The following is a 16028-nucleotide window of genomic DNA, read 5'->3' on the forward strand; positions in this document are numbered from 1 at the left end:
CCAATGGGGTTACCGCACTGGAGCCTGCACCGGAGCCCGTTTGACTTTGGCCAATGGGGTTGCCGCCCTCTGGGACTGCGACCGCGCCTGCGCCCATGTCCCATCGCTATTGGCCAATGGGGTCTCCGCTAGCAGTGTTTGTGGGCCGTTGGCGACCGTTAGTGTGCCTAGGCGCGGTGCAGTGTGGGAGTGATGTCATGCCCGGCCATTGGCTCGTGCTGGAGGGCGGGGCTTGGAGCAGGTGGGCCTCCGGGCCTCCTTCCCATTGGCTGCTGTCAGGCGTCGCTTTGGTTCCGGCCACGCCCCTCCTCCGGTGCGGGGTTGGGGACGCTCTTCTGCGGCCCTGGTTCCCGAGAGCGAGTCACACGGGCAGGTTTTCCGCGTTAAACACGCTGCTCTCCCGGGAGAACGCGCCGGGTCGTGGCCGCGTCTTTGCTCGGGGGACTCTGGGCCGGACTGTCCCCTCCCGCGTGTCTCCGCCGCTCGCTCGGTATCTGTCTCCTGCGGCCTCAGGGAGTGAGCCGCCTGCCCCGAGGCCGAGGCGCCGGGACGGAATGAGGCCTCGCGCAGAGGGGGTCCTTCCCGCGAGCTCGGCGGGGCTGCGGGCCTCTTCGTGGGCTCATTTCGAGTTGCACCAACTTCTGCGCCTGCCTAGGCTCCTCCACGTGCCGTGCAACGCGAGGCAGCTGCGCCGGCTCCTCTGCTCAGGGTTTGTCCATTTCCAACAAGGTGTCAAATATGGCATCCCCCGGCCGGCCGGGGCTCAGTGGTGAGAGGTCGGCCCGGAGGGAAGGGTCGCTCCCCTGGGTTGCAGGTCTGAGCCGGGCCCTGTCCGGCGTGTGTGGCGGGGGAGCAAGCAATCAATGTGTCTCCCACGTGGATGCTTCTGTCTCTCCTTCTAAAATTCAGTGGGAAATATCCCCGGATTCTGCACTTCTCAGCTCAACTCTTCAGCAGATGCGCTCGGCCGCCCAACAGACGTCTCAGCCTCGTCATCAAAGCGCACTCCTCCCCCGGCGCCTGTGAACCAGGAGGTCACCCCAGTTGGGGGGTGCGCAGGAGGCAGCCCCTCGATGATGCTCTCTCATCATGGATGTGTCTCTCTCTCCCCCACTCTCTTCCTCTCTGAAATCAATAAAAATATATTTAAAAAACACAAAAGCCCACGGAGACAGCAGAGCACCCCACAATGGGGACCTGATGCTTCGCTCTCACCTCCCGTGGGTCTGTGTGTGCGGAGCCGGTGTTCTGGGCGCCTGAGCTCGCCGTGCACACACAGGCCCTGCGGCTGTGACGCCCGTGCCAGCGTCTCCGGGGAAGGCATGTCCTGGCCTTTCTCTCTGCTCAGTGAGCAGAAGGAGAGGGTGCCACGGGGACTCCGGGGCTGCCTGCGGGGCCGGCCGGCCAGAGTCCGGAGCAGGCCCGGGCCACCCGGCCGGGGCTGCGTGCAGACGTGTGTGTGTTTGCGTGTGTGTGTGTGCATGCGTGCTGTTGTGCAGGGGGTTTCCTCGTATGATCACAGGGGATGGGAAAAGGGCGCTGGGAATAAAACGTCTCCAAGACAGAGCCGCGGCCTCCGCCTTCGGGACTCTGTGCCGGGGGATCCCCTCGGGGGCACTTCTTCCGAGACGCCCCCGGCGCCGGCGCCCTCCCTGTGCTGAGTGGGACCGGGGCGGCCCCTCCGTTTCCCGGAGCGAATCCAGGCCCTGGCAAGGCCGGCGGTTACACAACCACCGCCAACTTGCCAGGGTCACGGCCCCCCTCATTGACATTCAGGACGAGGCTCTCTGCTCCTGGGCCCGCGCAGATCTGCTGGGCTTTTGTTCCCCTGAGGAGTCGCTGCTGGAAGGCCCGGCAGGAGACTGGGCAGCAGCGAGCCCCCCACCCGGCGACCGGCGCCACCAGCCCGGGGAGGTGAGGACAGACGGACGGACAGACAGACAGACGGATGGGACCTGTGTGTGTGAGAGAGAGGTGGGGGGTGGGGGGACGGTTCCGTGACCACCTTGGGCAACTGAAGGGCGTGGAGGAGCCAGCGCTTCCTGGGACGTGGGGGTTGGAGGACGCCGGGCCAGCACCCGCCGGAACCCAGAGGCGGGCTGGCTTCGCTGGGAAAGGGGCTGAGGGAGGAAGCAGGCGAGCCTCTTGTTCAGTTCACGGACTTGCTGTGAACAGCCCGCCCCCACTGGGAACCTGCTTTAACCGGCGCGTTTCCGGAGCGACCGCGAGGAGCAGTGGGCAGCGCCCGGGCACAGCTCCGGGCGGCACTAACCAGGCCAGTCTGTCCCCAGCGCCATGACGCGGGAGGAGTCCTGCCGGGAGGAGCTCGGCTACGACCGGACGGCCACCCTGGAGCGCGGGAGGCCCGACGCAGAGGGCTACGCGGACGCCAAGGCCGGCGACCTGCCGCTGTCGTCGAGGCTGCCCCCCTGCTTCAGCCGCAAGACGTGGGTCTTCTCTGTGCTGATGGGGGTGAGTCGCTGTGCCAGGGCCACGGAGGCATCGTCCCGTGAGGTGTGCCCTGGCCGATGTCGCTCCCAGGCCTCGTGGGACGAGCCGCTCCCTACCCGGCTCCGGAGAGCCCCGGGGGGCTGGTCTCCAAATCGGTCCTCCGCTCACCTGCACCTGTGGCCCCAGCCCCACTGGCCGCTGGGCTCTGGCTGCCCTGGGTCCTGCCACAGTTGGGACAGCCCAGGGCCCACCTGACTGTCCGCAGGGTCATGCATGGAGCTGGGGCGGCCTCCTGAGGGGGTCTAGAGTCGCCCTGCAGGGGTGGGAGGAGCCTCCGGCAGAGTGGCCGGGGGACGGTGTCCCCTGGTGGGAGGCAGGGCCATGGTGTCAGAGCAGGCCCAGGGGCCAAGGACAGCCAGCAGGGAGCTGGGAGTCAGGCCGGGGGACCAAACACTGGAGGGGACCTTCCTGGGACGTTCACCTTCAGATGAGCTTGGTGACCTGGGAACCAGGCCTCCGGCCCCCTGGGCAGCACCCCCGATAGTCCTGCTCGCCCTCCCCCCAGCCGGGACCCCATGGGGCACTGAGGAAGCCCCCCGCTCCTGCTCCCGGGGTCCTAGACTCGGAGCTGCGCCCTAGCCCCTGCTCCGCTGCCCGACCTCACGTAGGTGTGGGCCGTGTCTCCTCGGCCCAGGCCCAGGCCCCAGCACTGCCATCACAGTGCGACAGACAAGGCCCCTGCCCGCCCCGCAGCCTCTCCCTCTGCAGTGAGTTCCCACCTCCGGGCCCTGAGCTGGACGAGGCTCCGGGCCTGGACCCGGGAGTGGGGGTCCTGAGGCCCCGAAGTTGCCCCTGGTGGGGGGAGGGCGTTTTCTGGGAGAGGCATCATTTCTTCCCTTAGATGCTGACAGGGCCCCTCCTTTTCTTCCCCAAGTCAATGTTGAAGCCCACAGCCCCACCCGGCAGGGTGGGCCCTGGCTGTCCCCGGGTGGGGGCGGGGCCGGGTGCCGTGTGGAGCCAGCAGGCCCCGTGCTGAGTGGTGCTGTGCTGCAGGGCTGCCTGCTGGTGACCTCGGGGTGCTCGCTGTACCTGGGGAACGTGTTTCCCTCCGAGATGGATTACCTGCGCTGCGCTGCCGGCGCGGTAAGCGGTGCCCTTGGGCGGGTCCTGGGCCGAAGCTTGGGGTGCGGCTGGGTGTGTGCTCCGAGTCGCCCCGTGGCTGGCCCTCGGCAGTCAGCACCTCCTCTGGGGCCTCAGCTTCGGGTTCATGACGTTTGAAAACGACCGATGAGCGAGTCTGAGCCCCGCCGCGGCCTCCTGGGCTGGAAGTGGCTCCCTGGTCTCTGGCTTCTCGGAGCCAGGCCCCCGGGGACTTGGGCTGCCCCACGCCTCCCCGCTGTGCCCCGCTGCAGGCCACTGGCCGGCTGGGCACGCCCTGGGCTCGCGGGGCCTCTCGCCTGCCCTCCCGCCTGCCCGCTCTCCTGCTGCAGCCCCGCCAGGTCCTCCAACACCTGAAGCCACTGACACAGCTCCCCTCCCGCCCGCCCTGGGCGGCCTGTGCTGCCTCAGGACAAAGCTCTAACGCCCCCCTGCCTCTCGGAGAACCTTCCAGGGGACCTTTGTCCTCACCTCTGGAGCAGCCCTTGTTGGGGCCACAGTGACCTGACCTCTGACCCTGAAGGCTTCAGGGCAGCGCCAGCCTAGGCTGGGGGTCCCGGCGTAGGTCTTGGCAATGCCCTTCCCCCTCAAGTGACAGGGGTCATGGGGTCCCAAGGGCTCCCCCTCCCCATCCAACTACTGCTCTGGCCCCGCAGGCCCCGCCCCTCAGCTTGTGCTGTGCCCACGGCAGCGTCTGCAGGTGCGTCACCCCCAAGAGCCACACGCGGTGTGGCCCCTGAGGCCCCTTCGCCCCCTCTGTCCACCTCCCCACCCGACACCCCACACTTGCCCTCTTCCCTTGTCTTTGCTCCGGTGAGGGCCACAGTGGCCCCGACAAGAACGCCCTGGGGCTCGGCTCCCGAGTTCCCGCCCTGCAGCGTCCGCCCCTGGGGTCATTTCCTGCGCGGAGCGAGGCCCCGTCTCCCGCAGGGACCGCCTCCGCCTCCGCGTGTCCCCCTGGACATGGTCACACGGGCCCTTCCCGTCCCGCCAGGAAGCTCACGCTGCTTCCCGAACAGCCACTCTGCAGACGGGGCCTCTCAGGGCCGGCCCGTGGCCGCCACCCTGGTTTTGCGACCGACCGTCTCGGCCTGGGAGGCTCGGCGCTCACTGGCCCGCTCACGGGCTCTCTCTCTTCCAGTGCATCCCCGCGGCCGTCGTGAGCCTCGCTGTTTCCCGGAGGAACGCCGACGTGGTGAGTCCAGCTCGGTCCAGTCGCTGGGCCCTGGGCAGCCGCACGGCTCGTGGCTGCGGATGGAACCGGGCCCTGCGGGGCCGACAGGCACATGTGTGTGCTCACCTGTGTACACGCATACTTGTGTGCGTGTACTCGTGTGCACGTGCATGCATGTGTGCCTGGGTGGGTGCACCTCACTGCCCACGGCAGCCCGAGCCCCCACCCTCTCACCGGGAGTGAGTCCGTGGGCCTCCCGACGAGTGGCCTGGAGTTGGGGTTAGTGTGGTGCAGAGGAGCACACCCCGACTTCTCTCCCAGGTCCCCAGCTTCCAGCTGCTGTTCGTCTCCACGTTCGCGGTCACCACGACGTGTCTGATCTGGTTTGGATGCAAACTGGTCCTGAACCCGTCAGCCATCGACGTGAGTCGCCGGGGCCACGTGGGTCCCCACGCTTCCCGCCTCCTCCCGGGCCGCCTGCCGCCGAGTCTGTGGGGCGCGTGGCGGCCGCGTGTACCTGTGTCACGGCTCGCGTCCAACCCAGTGGGGAGTTTGTTCATCCTCTGAGGAGGGAATTGTCTTTCACGTTTTCCTGACTCAGCGGACGGATTGACTGATGCCATCTCAGTGCTTTCCCGAGTTCTTAGACATTAACGGACGTGGTGACAGCAGGGGTCCCCCACAGCGTGCACCCACTCTAACAGCTGATAGCTCAACCGAGTTTCTCCTTGTTGAGTGTGACCCCTGGAGTTAATAATTACTCAGTGGGTCTGCGTTTTGGGGGACACCGTGTGTTTCATCGAGTCTGCGACGCACTGGTGGTGAGGGGCGCCTCTGAGAAAAACGGAAGAGCCATCGTTCTCGTTCCAGAGCCAGAGGCGACTCACAGACACGGGGACCCCCAGGGTCCTCCCAGAAAGCCGCCGGCTCTGGGACCTGGGAAACGGTGGGGCGGCCCGAGGAAGGCTGAGCGGCTAACAAGCCACCAAAAATGGACAGACGCACGCGGGTCGCCCGGCCGCGTGGTCCGCACGGGAGATGGTTGGCTACTTGGGTGGTCGTAGGGCTGCTGAGGGCTCGCACCAGGGGTGCCCTGTGAGCGTCGCCCGGTGGTTAATTTTACGAGTCACCCACTTCGCACCGCTCTCCCACGTTGCCTGTTGTGGTCAGAAGGCACCGTCAGGGCTGTGCTGATTTCCTGGGACTACCGGGCCGTTTTAACAGGTGGTCAGTTCCCAGATGCCCTGAAGGCGTGGGCAGTCCACGCTGTGTTTTGATGCAAGTTCTGTAGAGCAAGCGTATTAATTGCATTGGGTCTGAGATGTAGGTTTACCATCGTTCAGGTGTGGGGAGGCCAGGTCCGGGGACACTGGCCACCGAGATGACAGTTTGTGCTCACAGTCCCCAGGAGGAGGGGCCACGAGGCCACACGGGGGCAGGGGAGCAGGGAGGGGGGCAGGACCAGGGCGGGGGCGTGGGAGCAGGGAGGGGGGCAGGAGCAGGGAGGGGGGCAGGAGCAGGGAGGGGGCGTGGGAGCAGGGTGGGGGCGTGGGAGCAGGGAGGGGGGCAGGAGCAGGGAGGGGGCGTGGGAGCAGGGTGGGGGCGCGGGAGCAGGGAGGGGGCGTGGGAGCAGGGTGGGGGCGTGGGAGCAGGGAGGGGGGCAGGAGCAGGGAGGGGGCGTGGGAGCAGGGAGGGGGGCAGGAGCAGGGCGGGGGCGTGGGAGCAGGGAGGGGGGCAGGAGCAGGGAGGGGGCGTGGGAGCAGGGAGGGGGGCAGGAGCAGGGAGGGGGCGCGGGAGCAGGGAGGGGGGCAGGAGCAGGGAGGGGGCGTGGGAGCAGGGAGGGGGGCAGGAGCAGGGAGGGGGCGCGGGAGCATGGAGGGGGGCAGGAGCAGGGAGGGGGCGTGGGAGCAGGGAGGGGGGCAGGAGCAGGGCGGGAGCGTGGGAGCAGGGCGGGGGCGTGGGAGCAGGGAGGGGGGCAGGAGCAGGGAGGGGGCGTGGGAGCAGGGCGGGGGCGTGGGAGCAGGGAGGGGGGCAGGAGCAGGGCGGGGGCGTGGGAGCAGGGCGGGGGCGTGGGAGCAGGGAGGGGGGCAGGAGCAGGGAGGGGGCGTGGGAGCAGGGCGGGGGCGTGGGAGCAGGGAGGGGGGCAGGAGCAGGGCGGGGGCGTGGGAGCAGGGTGGGGGCGTGGGAGCAGGGCAGGGGTGTGGGAGCCCTCGCTGTGGTCTCAGGCAGGAACGGGCAGGGAGCAGCTGAGGACGGGCTGTGTGAAGTGTCTGGGCTCTGGGACAGGGGCTGCCCCTGGCTGTCGGGGACCTGGCCCCGGGTGATGAGGGCTGCTGGGGGGAGCCTCCTGAGTAGGGGCAGCAGGCCCTGGACTGGCCCGCTTGTACACAAATTGACATTTTTTAGTGACGGCTCTGTGAGCACTAACGGACGTGACTCTGGACGTTAGTACAGAGGTAGGCGCGTACCTGTCAGCAGGGCGGGAAGTGGGAAGCGCCCCAGAGCCCCGGTGGCCTCGGTCTTTGGCAACGTGCACAGGTTTCGGGGTGAATGTAGGTTCCCTCTCTAACTGTTACCACTTCCAAATCCTCACCTGAGGATTTTTTTCCCTGTTGCTTTCAGAGAGGGTGGGAGGGAGGGAGGGAGGGAGGGAAGAGAAGAGAGGAGACGTCTATGTGAGAGACACGCCCACTGGCTGCCTCCCCCACAGAGAGAGCCTGTTCCCAGGCACGAGCCCTTGACCGGGAATCGAACCCGAGACCCTTTGGTCCAGGGGCCGAGGCTGTGACCACTGAGCCACCAGCCAGGGGGTGCTCCTCTCTTTAGAGCAGGGGCCCTGGAGGGCCGGCGGCAGGGAGGATGGACCCGGGGCCAGGCTTGGATCAGCCGCGGGCGGCACCCAGCCCTGTGCCCGGGGTCCAGGTCACAGGTCAGAGGAGGCAGGCGCTCAGCCCCGCTCCCCGCCCCTCGGCCCCTGCAGATCAACTTCAACCTGATCCTGCTGCTGCTGCTGGAGCTGCTCATGGCGGCCACGGTCATCGTCTCCGCGCGGGCCAGCGAGGCGTCCCGCCGGCAGGTGGGCGGCCGTGTGCAGGTGTGCGGGCCGTGTGCGGGGCGGGGGTGTTGTGCTGACCTCCCCAGTATCCCGTGGAGAGGCCGGTCTGTCTGTGGAAAATGCCACTGGGGCAGGAATGTTTCCTCACGTGTGAGAAAGACGCTTATCTGAGCTGCTCGCAGGCCTGGGGGTCACTAGCCGGAGCTGGGGGAGTGGCGGGGAGGGGAAGGAGGTGGGGGGAAGGAAAGGGGGCGGCCCCCAGCACAGGGCACAGGCAGGCCACCCGTCTCTCTCTCCAGGGCTCCAGCTCTGACAGCGCCAGCACGCTGCCCGGCGAAGCGTTCCCTGCGCGGGTCCTGAAGGCCTACTCCGTAAGGGCGTCCGTCTTCCTGCTCCTGTGTTATTGGGGGAGGGCAGGGCGCTGTCTGTGGGGATCGCGGCTCCTGCAGTGCGGTTGGTGCCAAAGCACCGCATCGTAGGAGCTGCCAGGTGTGGATGATTGATGTCGATGTGGGTGGGGTGGGGTGCAGGTGTGGGTGGGGTGGGGTGCAGGTGCGGGTGGGGTGGGGTGCAGATGTGGGTGGGGTGTGGGTGCAGGTGCGGGTGCAGGCAGGCTGCAGATGTGGGGTGAGTGAGGCACACAGTCCTGGCTGACACCTGCTGCCACTGGGCGCCCTGAAGCGCGGCCGTCGCTCTCAGGCCGTGTTTGGAGGATCCATCAGGTGGCCACCCTCTCGTTTCACTTTGAGTCTCTCTCTGCGTCTGCTGGTCCCGTAACCAAGCTGCTCGCCTCCCACGGGAGTTGGCGTCTGGGCTCCTCTGTGGCCTGTAGGTTTGGGCGGGAGGTGTTTGGGGTTACTTACGTCGCGCTTAGAATCGCTCCTGGTGGCCTCTCTCCGTCAGGACGGCAGCCTGCCTGGGGGGTGGTTCTGCCGTAAAAGCCACGGGCGCATCCGGTCTGGCTGCTGTGGGCCTGGCTCCCTCCTCAGGCTGTGGACAGCGACCGGGCGTCACTGTCTGTCCTTCTCGGGCCTTTTGAGTGGAGCCCGCTCCCTCGAGGCGCCCGTGGCACATGCCGCCGGCCGTGTCCTGCCCCCGCGAAGGCGGCAGCGCCCCCGCTGATCCGGTGGGGGGTGCGTGTCCCGGGTCTGGGAAGGTCGTCCTCGGACTCGGACGGTGCCGCTCCTCCGCCCCAGCTCTTCGCGCCCCACGCCCTGCCGGCCACCTCAGGGCCCGCCTCCCCGGGGGCACTGCCTCCACTGTCGCCCACAGGTCATCGAGGTGGTTGCTGGCGTCTCGGCCGTGCTGGGCGGGGTCATCACTCTGAACGTGCACGAGGCCGTCTCCAGCCCGCACCTCGCGATGACGTTCTTCTGGATCCTCGTGGCCGTGAGTACCTCCAGCGCGGCCTCCTCCGTCTGGCGTGGCCACACGGCCCTCTCAGGCCACCCTGCCGCTCCCATCGGACGCCGGGCAGGAGGGCACAGCCGGGAGCCCCGCTCCTGGGCCTGTCGCCTCCAGTGTCTTCCTTTTCTCTCCCCTCTCAGTGTTTCCCAGGCGCCATTGCCAGTCACGTGACAGCGGAGTGTCCCAGCAGGTGCCTGGTAGGTGGGACCCAGGCTGTGGGGGGGGGGGTGCGGGGGGGGGGCTGTCCTGGGGGGAGGAGCCCAGCTTCGGCTCATCCTGTGTCTGTCGGGTAGCGACCTGCAGCCTCGCTGTGGATGTGGGACGGGTGCAGGGCAGGTCTCACGGCAGCAGGAGGAGCGGTTTCACCGTGTGAACGGTCAGAGGGGCCCACGTTGAGACTCCTGGCACGAGACCCGCCCGACCGTGAGCAGGAGCTGCGTGGAGCAGGCGTGGCTCGAGCTGACCGGCCCCCACGGCCGCCCGCCCCCCCAGGTGGAGGTGCTGATCGCCATCTGCAGCCTCACGGCACCGCTGCTCTTCACGGCCGCCGGCTACCTGACCTTCAGCGTGAGGCGCGTCCTGGAGGTGTTTGCCGACTACCCGCCCGCCCTCAAGGTGCAGGTTCCTCTATAACCCGGCCTTCCTGGGGCGGTTGGTGTCTGGCGCCCTCCGTGTCCCTCCGACCCCTGCCCTCCGCTCAGGCCCTGGGAGGGAAGTGCCCCCAGTGCTGTGGTGCCGCTCCCGTTTCTGTCCGCCGTGAGATTTGGTGCGTTTCCCCTTCACCATGAAACATGTTCACGGCTCAGAAGTCAGACCCGGAGGCAGGTCACCCGCCCTGTCACGTCCGTACACCGGCTCCTTTAAACTGAACGATTTCTCCTGGCGTTCCTCCGACTCAGGGATCGAGCACTCTGTCTCCTCTCATTACACACGTGCAGTCCCCTGACCCAGGCACCAGCTGCTCCCCTGGGAGGGGCCGGGCTGCTCTGGGTCCTGACACGGCAGACACTCCGCGGGGCACCCCTGGCACAGGCAGCCCGAGGGCAGCTGCCAGGCCAGGGGAGAGGCGTCTGTGCTGTTAGACCCCAGGTGAGGGCCCTGGTCCCGGGCCAGCGGAGGCAGGAGCAGCTGTCCCCTGTTCTGAAGCAGGTGAAGGCTGGCAGCACCCGCCCCTCCTCCCATGACCTCTGTCCACCTGCAGCCGACCCTCCTCCCGTGACCTCTGTCCACCTGCAGCCGCCCCTCCTCCCGTGACCTCTGTCCACCTCTGCACCTGTCCCTCCTCCCGTGACCTCTGTCCACCTGTGCACCCACCCCTCCTCCCGTGACCTCTGTCCACCTGTGCACCCACCCCTCCTCCCGTGACCTCTGTCCACCTCTGCACCCGCCCCTCCTCCCGTGACCTCTGTCCACCTGCACCCGCCCCTCCTCCCGTGACCTCTGTCCACCTGCACCCGCCCATCCTCCCGTGACCTCTGTCCACCTGCACCCGCCCCTCCTCCCGTGACCTCTGTCCACCTGCACCCGCCCCTCCTCCCGTGACCTCTGTCCACCTGCACCCGCCCCTCCTCCCGTGACCTCTGTCCACCTGCACCCGTCCCTCCTCCCGTGACCTCTGTCCACCTCTGCACCCGCCCCTCCTCCCGTGACCTCTGTCCACCTCTGCACCCGCCCCTAATCCCCGTGACCTCTGTCCACCTCTGCACCCGCCCCTCCTCCCCGTGACCTCTGTCCACCTCTGCACCCGCCCCTCCTCCCGTGACCTCTGTCCACCTCTGCACCCGCCCCTCCTCCCGTGACCTCTGTCCACCTCTGCACCCGCCCCTCCTCCCGTGACCTCTGTCCACCAGCACCCGCCCCTCCTCCCGTGACCTCTGTCCACCTGTACCCGTCCCTCCTCCCGTGACCTCTGTCTACCTGCACCCGTCCCTCCTCCCGTGACCTCTGTCCACCTCTGCACCCGCCCCTCCTCCCGTGACCTCTGTCCACCTCTGCACCCGCCCCTCCTCCCTGTGACCTCTGTCCAACTCTGCACCCGCCCCTCCTCCCTGTGACCTCTGTCCACCTGCACCCGTCCCTCCTCCCGTGACCTCTGTCCACCTGCACCCGCCCCTCCTCCCGTGACCTCTGTCCACCTGCACCCGCCCCTCCTCCCAGTGACCTCTGTCCACCTGTGCACCCGCCCCTCCTCCCCGTGACCTCTGTCCACCTGCACCCGCCTCTCCTCCCGTGACCTCTGTCCACCTGCACCCACCCCTCCTCCCCGTGACCTCTGTCCACCTGCACCCACCCGTCCTCCCGTGACCTCTGTCCACCTGCACCCACCCCTCCTCCCAGTGACCTCTGTCCACCTGTGCACCCGCCTCTCCTCCCCGTGACCTCTGTCCACCTGCACCCGCCCCTCCTCGTGTGACCTCTGTCCACCTCTGCACCCGCCCCTCCTCCCGTGACCTCTGTCCACCTGCACCCGCCCCTCCTCCCGTGACCTCTGTCCACCTGCACCCACCCCTCCTCCCAGTGACCTCTGTCCACCTGTGCACCCGCCTCTCCTCCCCGTGACCTCTGTCCACCTGCACCCGCCCCTCCTCGTGTGACCTCTGTCCACCTCTGCACCCGCCCCTCCTCCCGTGACCTCTGTCCACCTGCACCCGCCCCTCCTCCCGTGACCTCCGTCCACCTCTGCACCCGCCCCTCCTCCCGTGACCTCTGTCCACCTGCACCCGCCCCTCCTCCCGTGACCTCTGTCCACCTGCACCCGCCCCTGCTCCCGTGACTTCTGTCCACCTGCACCCGCCCCTCCTCCCGTGACCTCTGTCCACCTGCACCCGCCCCTCCTCCCGTGACCTCTGTCCACCTCTGCACCCGCCCCTCCTCCCGTGACCTCCGTCCACCTCTGCACCCGCCCCTCCTCCCGTGACCTCCGTCCACCTCTGCACCCGCCCCTCCTCCCGTGACCTCCGTCCACCTCTGCACCCGCCCCTCCTCCCGTGACCTCCGTCCACCTCTGCACCCGCCCCTCCTCCCGTGACCTCCGTCCACCTCTGCACCCGCCCCTCCTCCCGTGACCTCCGTCCACCTCTGCACCCGCCCCTCCTCCCGTGACCTCCGTCCACCTCTGCACCCGCCCCTCCTCCCGTGACCTCCGTCCACCTCTGCACCCGCCCCTCCTCCCGTGACCTCCGTCCACCTCTGCACCCGCCCCTCCTCCCGTGACCTCTGTCCACCTCTGCACCCGCCCCTCCTCCCGTGACCTCTGTCCACCTGCACCCGCCCCTCCTCCCGTGACCTCTGTCTACCTCCACCCGCCCCTCCTCCCGTGACCTCTGTCCACCTGTGCACCCGCCCCTCCTCCCGTGACCTCTGACCTTCTGCCTCTCTGGTGGCTCTGACATCGTGAGCTTGGCCTCAGCTCCGCGAGTCGTTGGCTGTGTGTGGTGAACTTACCACGTGCCTGACCTGCTCCGGGGTCTCGGCTGTAATAGAAAGGCCAGCGCCGCACCCTCTTTACCTGGGCGAGCGTGGGGGGCGTCTTTCTCTGGGGTGTCGGTGGGCAGCGCCCCGCATCCGAGAGGCCCGTGTGTGGGTGGCTCTCCCCCGCCTGTCTCCGTCCTCAGTCTGTGGCCGCGCGGTCCTGCCCGGGACACGGGAGCTGCCACTGGTGGCGCCGCCCCACTCCACCCCAGGACAGCTGTGGGGCCTCGCGGCCCGGCTTCTCCTCATGCACCGAGCAGTCCTGCGGCGTGGCCGGGCGGTTGTCGGGGGGACACGGGAGACAGGCTGGCCGCTCAGGGCCCCTTTGTGCCCGTTAAACCCGGAGCAGAGCTGAGTCCGCCGCCGCTTCGGGCGGAGGGATCCCCGCTCCCGGCACTGAGGTTCCCGCAGGGGGTGCGGCCCCGGGGCGGCTTTCCCAGGAAGCTGGCCGCGGGGTTGTGGGGTACCTCCTCCTGGACCCTCCTCCCTGCCCAGCTGTGGGGGCGCAGGTCCTTGGACGCTGGCATTAGATGGAGAAGACATGAGTGGTCATAGGCCGGTGATGGCGAACCTTTTGAGCTCGGCGTGTCAGCATTTTGAAAACCCTAACGTAACTCTGGTGCCGTGTCACATGTAGACATTTTTTGATCTTTGCAACCAGAGTGAAACATGGACTTATATTTTTGATATTTATTTTATTTAAATGCCATTTAACAAAGAAAAATCAACCAAAAAAATGAGTTCACATGTCACCTCTGACACGCGTGTCATAGGTTCGCCATCACTGTCTAGGCATATGAGAGACCTTATTGCAGACCAAGGAGCCATGGCTGTCAAGGAGCCATCAGACAAACAGCTCTTCAGAGCAGCCGCACAGACAGCTGCCAGCCCGGCTGCCAACCACCATCTTCAACCGGAGACAAAAGGCTGCTTGCCCAGCAGTGACGGCAGCACCTGGGCGGTGGAAGGCGCCTGCGCGGGGTGTGCAGTGCGATCGCGGGTCCTGGCCTTTGCGCCCGCATGTGGCAATGGCCTTGAGCACCCAGGGTCCTCTGATTAGGTTCCCACGGTGGTCTTCTGGGCTGGGGGTCGGGGGTCGGGGGTCACGGGGGACTGAGGGCCCGGCGGGCGGCCGTGGCCGGCTTCTCACGCCTGTTTCCCACCAGCAATCGTACGACGTGCTGCTGCTGCTGCTGCTGCTGGAGCTGGTGGTGCAGGCGAGCCTGCACACGGGCACCGTGGTCCAGTGCGCCCGCTTCACCGTGGCCCGCCCCCAGGAGCGCCCTGCGGAGGTGAGTCCCAGGCCCGGGAGGTGGCACCCACCCTCGCCGCCTTCTTTCAGGACCCAGGGAGCGTCTGCAGGGTTTAAATGTGTGGTTTTTAAAGCCAGGCAGACGCAAGGCCACCCTGAAGACATGCCCCGGACTGAATGCCTTGATTTACTCCTGCGAACGTGCCAGGATTCACGCGGCCTCCCAGGGTCCCCCGGGCCTCTGGGCATGGCTCTGTGGGAGGGGCCCCCGCTCCTGGCAGACGTGGTGGCATCACAGCCCCTGGCTGGCGGGCTCTAGAGCTGCCGCCGCCAACCTTTTGGACTTCAAGGACCACCGGTTGGTGACCACTGCTCTAGAGGCTCAGGCTCAGGCCACCTGGACTCGCCCAGATCCCACCTCTTGTCCCCACACCTGACGGCTGAGGCTCCCTCCCTCCCTGTGGGCAGCCCACCCAGTCCCGCTTCATGGGACCCCGGCCCACCGCCCTTCAGGTGCAGGATGCCCTGTGCAGGGTCCTGCAGGCCCCCGAGTGCACTGGGCGCTCCTCCCACTCAGCCACCCAGGCCCCTCAGTCTCACGCCCTGTGCTCCGCACACCCTGGCGCTGTGTCCCCACCAGGCTGCTCCTGGTCCTCCTGGGACCGGCTCCTGCCCGGGGCCCCGTCCTCAGTGACTGCCCTCCATCCCGTCCCACTGTTCCCTCCACCACACGCCCCAGAGTCCCAGACCCACTGTTTCCTTGTGACCTGGTTGTGGTCGGTCTCCTGTGGGGACGGCTCTGTCCCTTGCTGTACAAGCGATGGGTCTGGTTCTGTGTTTGACACTAGGGTACAGAGTTGGGGGAAGGACTTGGGAGCCGCCCGCAGCTGCCTCCATTTCTGCAGGTCTTGGGGGACCGCTGCCCGGAGCATCCTCCTTCCCTGGGGTCAGGCCTCGGCCAATGGCATCAGTGTCCCAGGCCAGGTCCAGACCCCTCTCTGTGGGGGTGGCATCCCTGCCCCCAGGAAGGGCCTGGAAGTCCCACTTACTCCTGTGCTATGGTGTATTGTCCCCCCATCAGCCAGTACTTATCGAGCACCTACTGTATACAGGTGCCGGCTCTGCCAGGGGCTGGCCCCTGCGAGAAGCGGCAGGAAGAGAGGCCTCATGAGCAGATGTGGGTCCCCAGGAGCCCAGCCTCCTGGACACCAGGCCACGGCCCACCCCCAGAGCCAGCATGTGGCCACGGGGAGAGCTCACCCCCAGCCCAGACTCTGTTCCTGTGGAGGCCAGGGCAGACTCTCCCAGGCCGAGGGCTGCCAGGCCCCGCAGCCGCCTGCCCGCGTACGGCTGCCCGGTGGTGACCTGTGCCTGTCTTGTCGCAGGTGGCCAGGAGCCTCCCGAGGGAGTTCGACAAGGAGCGAGCCTGGAGAGCCGTGGTGGTGCAGATGGCCCAGTGAGGCCGGAGAGGAGGCGCAGGCACTAGTGACCCCGAGCTACTACTCTAACCCCTTCCCGCTGAGGGCGGTCGGGCTGCCGAGTGTCTGTTCCCAGTGGGCATAGGCTGACTGTTCTGATTGGCGGGTCAGCTCGGTGCGGGGTGAGGGGGGCTCGTGTGGGGCTGGGCTCTGGCGCTGGTCTGCGCAGTTTCCTGGCCACCGTGCCTGCTGCCTGCTTCGCTCCTCCCGCACCTCACCTGGCTCCTACCCTGCTTTTTGTGGGTTTTTAAAAACACATTTTTACTGATTTCAGAGAGGAAGGGAGGGAGCGATAGAAACATCCATGATGAGAATCATTGATCAGCTGCCTCCTGCATGCCCCGCACTGGGGATCGAGACCACAACCCGGGCCTGTGCCCTGGGCCAAACCGTGACTCCAGGTTCATAGGTCGATGCTCAACCCCTGAGCCACCCTGGCCGTGCTCCTGCCCGTTTTGGTTGAGCACCTACTGTGTGCAGACAGCAGGCCACCGGCTCCACCCTCTCGGCCTTTCTCTTCTGACCGAGCCCCCGCCCCACGCTGTTTCCTTGATGAGAGCAGACCTGAGGCTCTGTCCTGTG

At 67.4% G+C, this 16028-nt stretch overlaps 2 protein-coding genes across 2 annotated transcripts in view; one reads left to right on the plus strand and one right to left on the minus strand.

The window, feature by feature from the left end:
* The window catches only part of TRABD (TraB domain containing), a 255195-nt gene that overhangs the window by 57999 nt on the left and 181168 nt on the right, over positions 1–16028 (minus strand). The gene's annotated exons all lie outside the window — the stretch shown is intronic.
* MLC1 (modulator of VRAC current 1) lies at positions 1782–15449 on the plus strand. The gene is made up of 12 exons (XM_059681346.1): positions 1782–1914; positions 2292–2472; positions 3505–3594; positions 4751–4804; positions 5105–5206; positions 7764–7859; positions 8138–8209; positions 9111–9227; positions 9386–9442; positions 9738–9860; positions 13883–14008; positions 15354–15449. The coding sequence occupies exons 2-12, from the start codon at positions 2296–2298 to the stop codon at positions 15426–15428; spliced, it is 1089 nt and encodes a 362-aa protein (XP_059537329.1). The 5' UTR covers positions 1782–1914; positions 2292–2295; the 3' UTR covers positions 15429–15449.

Source organism: Myotis daubentonii, chromosome 2, assembly GCF_963259705.1.
Source record: "Myotis daubentonii chromosome 2, mMyoDau2.1, whole genome shotgun sequence".
Lineage (NCBI taxonomy): Eukaryota > Metazoa > Chordata > Mammalia > Chiroptera > Vespertilionidae > Myotis > Myotis daubentonii.

Coding starts and splice junctions, on each gene's coding strand:
- MLC1 (XM_059681346.1), top strand. CDS start 2,296: ATGACGCGGGAGGAGTCCTGCCGGGAGGAGCTCGGCTACGACCGGACG. Junction 2,473..3,504: donor TCTTCTCTGTGCTGATGGGG/GTGAGTCGCTGT, acceptor GCTGTGCTGCAG/GGCTGCCTGCTGGTGACCTC. Junction 9,443..9,737: donor AGTGTCCCAGCAGGTGCCTG/GTAGGTGGGACC, acceptor CCGCCCCCCCAG/GTGGAGGTGCTGATCGCCAT.